This window comes from Cibotium barometz, chromosome 9, assembly GCF_041138505.1.
Source record: "Cibotium barometz isolate CiBa-2024 chromosome 9, ASM4113850v1, whole genome shotgun sequence".
Classification (NCBI taxonomy): Eukaryota; Viridiplantae; Streptophyta; class Polypodiopsida; order Cyatheales; family Cibotiaceae; genus Cibotium; species Cibotium barometz.
The window spans coordinates 26,895,545-26,900,433 of NC_141054.1; the positions used below are offsets into that span (position 1 = coordinate 26,895,545).

At 41.0% G+C, this 4,889-nt stretch overlaps 1 protein-coding gene across 3 annotated transcripts; it reads left to right on the forward strand.

The window, feature by feature from the left end:
* Positions 1-509: 509 nt before the first annotated feature.
* On the forward strand, positions 510-4,553 carry LOC147635396 (glucan endo-1,3-beta-glucosidase 12-like). 3 transcript variants are annotated; one of them, XM_086802663.1, is made up of 5 exons: positions 510-1,505; positions 1,790-3,091; positions 3,213-3,243; positions 3,334-3,525; positions 3,672-4,553. In XM_086802663.1, the coding sequence occupies exons 1-5, from the start codon at positions 1,418-1,420 to the stop codon at positions 3,706-3,708; spliced, it is 1,650 nt and encodes a 549-aa protein (XP_086658789.1). In that variant the 5' UTR covers positions 510-1,417; the 3' UTR covers positions 3,709-4,553. The 3 variants fall into 3 exon arrangements, with proteins under 3 accessions (XP_086658789.1, XP_086658790.1, XP_086658791.1); XM_086802664.1 differs by having other exon boundaries at positions 634-1,505; positions 3,382-3,525; XM_086802665.1 differs by having other exon boundaries at positions 634-1,505; positions 3,385-3,525.
* The last annotated feature ends 336 nt before the right edge of the window (positions 4,554-4,889 follow it).

The window sequence follows — 4,889 nt, forward strand, 5'->3', positions numbered from 1 at the left end:
TAAGACAAAACAAAGATAATGCTTCAAAGCAAGTGGCATTAAGCACTAAAAGCTAGAGGAACTGTTGGGATTATAATTTCTAACTAAGTGACTAAACGATGTAATCAGTGCTAAAAAAAAACGGCATTCTAGTGTATATTTGTATTAGCTAGAATTAATAAAAAGTAGTTGAGAATTTAAGTAGCCCGTATTTTAAGGAATGTTTTTTCATATATTTTAGTTATGAAACCAACATATAGTAAAGATTTCATAACCGGATAGATTTAAGAGCTGCCCTTATTTTGATTCATTGAAAATTATGTTTTTTTCGAGCACTAGATGTAATTATGTCCCTAGAATATCAAAAACCTTCAATTCATAACACTACAAACTTGTGTGTGGGAATTAGTAACTTTACATAAATAAAAAAGAAGTGAATCAATGTTTACCTAGTCTTGAGTGAAAATTTTGATGGCTTTTCATCGTTTTCAATGCTTTCACAAGGAAATGGGGGGTATTTATTTATGTCACACAGGGATCTTTGTTAAGATAGTATAAAAATTGTGTGTCAGAGAGACTTGAAAGGGAGAGGTGCTAGCTAGGACAATAAAGCCTGAAAGGGCAAAAGGATTTCATGTATCTATCTCTACCATAGTTGCTTTTTGCAGGTGTCACGCTTGTTTTTAAGCATTTTGGCTGTACGATACTTGAAAATTTTTAAAATGTCTCTAAAAAAGTACACTAAAATGAAAAAAAACTTGTTGTATTTCTTTGGAAGGCAAAAGTATATCTTATGTTTAAAAACAGACTTAAGGGAATTTATGCATTTTAATTTTTATTTCAATCCATGATATGGAGAAGGCGAATTTGCTTTCTTTGTTTTTTTTTGTTTGGGTTCTTGTTTGGGGAGCTGAAGTCTCTTTATCCCTACACACACAAACATACGTACACAGTTTTGGTTTTCATAATCCTAGCCATAGCTTTAACTTAGCTGGATGGGAATGCCCGCCTGTACTGAAAAAAGAAGACGCAATTGGCTAAAACAGGGCTCGACTTTCTTCTGGGCTATACTCTCTCAAAGTAACCCTGGAGTCTTTCTAAATCATATAGCCATAGCCATAGCCCCACAAGTGTGTTTTTGTTAAAGCTAGGAGTAGTTGTATGTTGAACCCCTCTGTTGGGGGGGTTCAATTTTTTAGCCATACAGCCGTAGGCTCAACCTAGCTGCAATCGAGGTGTTTAGAGCAGAGGCTTGGCTGGCTACATTCTAAGTTCTTTTTCTCATATTTGGGCTTTTCTCCCTGTTAACTTTGCTGTGTGTGTGTGTGTGTGTGTGTGTGAGAGAGAGAGAGAGAGAGGGAGAGAGAGAGAATAGTAGGCAACAGCAACATAAAAGGCCAATCAGCTGTGGTTTTTATTGGGGCATGCAAACCTAGCAATGCCGAAGAAGAAGATGGTGCTCCACATAGCAGGCTTTCTGTTGTTGGACTGGCAGCTCCTTTGCCTTTTCCTTCTCCTCCTTTTAGGTAAGTCATCCCTTCTCTTTACAGTTTTGATGAATACAAACATGCTTAGATTTGGGGCTTGTTTTAGGTTATCCCCCCCCCCCCCAACACACACACAACACACTGCACTGGACATGCACGCACACGTGCGCGCGCACACACACATACACTCTGGACACACGGATGCTTGTTGCACACACATACAGATGTCTCTCTCTTAGTATTATGTTGCATATGTATTGAAGCTCAAAGGATCACTCTTTCTAGATTTTATGGTGCTGTTTGTTTTTTTTAAATCATAACAGCTCCCCTTCTACATGCTGGGGAGATTGGCTTCTGCTACGGCCGCTTTGCCAACAACCTTCCAGCACCTCAAGATGTTGCCAACTTCCTAGTAAAGCAATCCATTTCCAAAATCAGGATCTTTGATAATGATCAAACTGTAATTCAAGCCTTTGCTAACTCTGGCATAGAGCTCGTCATAGGCATTCCCAACAGTGACCTGCCCAATTTCCAAACAGAACTGCAAGCAGATAATTGGGTGTCTTCTTACTTAGCCTCATTGGCGACTGCTACCAGAATCACTGCCATCTCTGTAGGTTCTGAAGTTGTCACCAATGATCCTAGTGTTGTACCTCTTCTCTTACCTGCCATGATGAACATTCACACAGGCTTGACCAAAGCCAGTCTTTCTCAAATTCAAGTCACAACTGCAAACTCCATGGCCATTCTAGAGAACTCATTTCCGCCTTCCTCGGCCACTTTTAACCAAAGCTTTTCCACCTCTTTCATGAAGCCGCTGCTCGATTATTTGCGCTCCATTGGCTCATTTGTCATGATAAATGCTTACCCTTATCTGGCATATACCATTGATTCCTCTCGTGTGCCCTTGGACTATGCTCTTTTTCAAGCTCAACACACTGTGGTTGATCCTAGTACGAACTTACAATACACTAGCTTGTATGATGCTCAATTGGATGCCCTCTACTTTGCCATGGAAGGCATGGGGCATACCGAGCTGAAAGTGGTAGTGAGTGAAACCGGATGGCCGACGAAGGGTGATGCAGATGAGTTGGGAGCAACAGTACAAAATGCACAAGCTTACAACAGTCACCTCGTTGCAAGAGTAGTGAAGGATGTTGGCACTCCACACAGGCCAAATCAGCCTGTTGATGCCTACATTTTCTCTCTTTTCAATGAGAACATGAAGGCAGGTGCAGAATCAGAGAGAAACTGGGGAGTTTTTAATGCAGATGGGACGAGCATTTACACTCTAGACCTTGCAGGCACTAAGACTTCTGTTATCTCGCCTGCGACGTCTCCAACGGCAGCCCCTCAGAATGTCAGTAGTACTGGCAGCATCAGTGGAACATGGTGTATTGCAAAGCCTGGGGCGAGCGAAAGCAGTTTGCTTGCTGGGATTAACTGGGCTTGTGGGCAAAGGAAGGTGAATTGCACTCTCATCCAGCAAGGGAAAGCATGCTATCAACCTGATACATTCCAAAACCATGCTTCTTATGCTTACAATAGTTACTTTCACAGTGTCAGTGGCAATGCAACTGCTTGCGATTTCAACGGCACAGCTACAACAACAAGCACAGATCCAAGTGAGTAAAACAGGCTCTCAGGTCAACAAGGGTTGGCTAGTAATTCTAGCTTTACTTTGAAGGTTTTTGCACATTATAATATTGATGCTTTTTCCTTTACTTGGGTGAATGTTGATCACAGGTTATGGGTCCTGCACATTTGTTGCCTCCCTGTAGGTGTTCTTCACCCAATCCACCTTGCATTATTGATAACCTTATTGAGACTCAAACTTCCCTTTAATTTTGGTTTTGGTTATCAACAGCTTTCTGATTCATATGATGATGTATATGTTGCATCCCCTCAAATGTAGCAGCAGTGCCTTGTCACCTGGCAGCAATGACAATGCTTCTTCTGCAACTTCCCGGCCTGCTATGTTAGATTGGAAGTTTGGGATTGTCCCTATAGTACTTCTGTTGACACATGCATTTGCAACCTCGATACTCGTCTCACCAGAGTAAGCAAATTTTGCTCTGGAATTGTGTGCACATTCTTTGCTCTGAAATTGAGTTGGTACTTTTAAATTATTGTGGATTAGCTAGTGCATGCTATGCTTCTTGTCTTCTATTTTTTTTTTAAAACTCCATACTGGCAACTTTGCAGAAATGCACAAGCAGGTCATGAAGGGGTTCTTATGTAACAGTTGAAATGGGGTGTGAAACTTTAATGTATTTCGCGGCCTCCTCTTATTCTGCAAAGTGTCAAGGCTCAATCATACATGCTCCCCAATGGTCATATCTTCTTAAGTACGGTTTACAGTCGGTTCAAAGTGTATTTCGCAGGTTCTTATCACTTGGATTGGTCTTTTGGCATGTTTTTTGAGGAAGAACATCACAAATGAGAGATGGAAATGTGCCCAACCCTGGTACAGAAAGGTATTGTTATACAAGCACCCAAAAGGTAAGCTTGTGGTTCCCATCAAGGGTGTGGCAATCATTGCCTTATGTTGATTAGGTTCTTGCGAACCGTTTCTCAAGCTACATGAAAATGTGGAAATGTTAGCAAAAAGGGCCTCCCCCAACTGTCTCTTTTTTGCTTGTATTGAAGAAGTATCTCAAGATCCAGTGTTGTTGTGAGCTTGTCCTTGGCTCTATTAGCAATCCTCATGTATCCTGTAGTAGGGTTTTTTGTGTTGGAACTTGTAGATATGTATGCTTGGAGCACTTTTAAGGTGAGGTCTTGTGAATCGGACCCATCTTTGGCTTGTTAGTTGCATCATATAGCCTTGGAGCAGATGGTGTGATTGGCTTCAATGGCTTGCAAGAAGTCAAGAGAGGTGCAGGGGAAAAGTGATGTTGAAGTGTGTGTGTGGTGTGTTTTAAGTAGTGTATATATATGTATGGACACTATACTTGGGATCATGTGTGGAAGGACAGTGTTATGTGTGTCTCCATAAATGCATGGATGAGCTTTTGGTTTGTCCGCATATAAACACCCTTTAGAGAAGGACGTTTGGATTCAAGAAAAAACTGAGTTTGACATTATTGCCTACAGAATCTTCAAGGGGTAGTCTCATTTGAAGCCTCATTCAAATGATTTCTCACACACCTAGGAGCCATATAAGTAATTCGGTGATGGGTGTCTTTGTGGGTCTTTTATCGTTGTAATCACACATCCTTCTCTTCCAGCATGTCTTCTCATGGGCTTGTCAATCACTTATATTGGAATGTGTTCTTGTGGAGCAGGACAAGTAGAAAGGAAGTTTTCACAATGAGATTAAGTAGGTGCACATGGCTGTTTAACTAAGGGGCTTTACAAGGTTGTTCATATGGAGTTATTCTTGCAATTATGGAGTCTCGAGGGATTCACTTAAAAATATGT

Excerpts from the sequence above, each read along its gene's own strand:
- LOC147635396 (XM_086802663.1), top strand. The coding sequence starts at position 1,418 with ATGCCGAAGAAGAAGATGGTGCTCCACATAGCAGGCTTTCTGTTGTTG. Across the intron at positions 3,244-3,333 it reads TGCACATTTGTTGCCTCCCT|CTTTCTGATTCATATGATGA; the intron begins GTAGGTGTTCTT and ends GGTTATCAACAG. Across the intron at positions 3,526-3,671 it reads TCGATACTCGTCTCACCAGA|AAATGCACAAGCAGGTCATG; the intron begins GTAAGCAAATTT and ends GCAACTTTGCAG.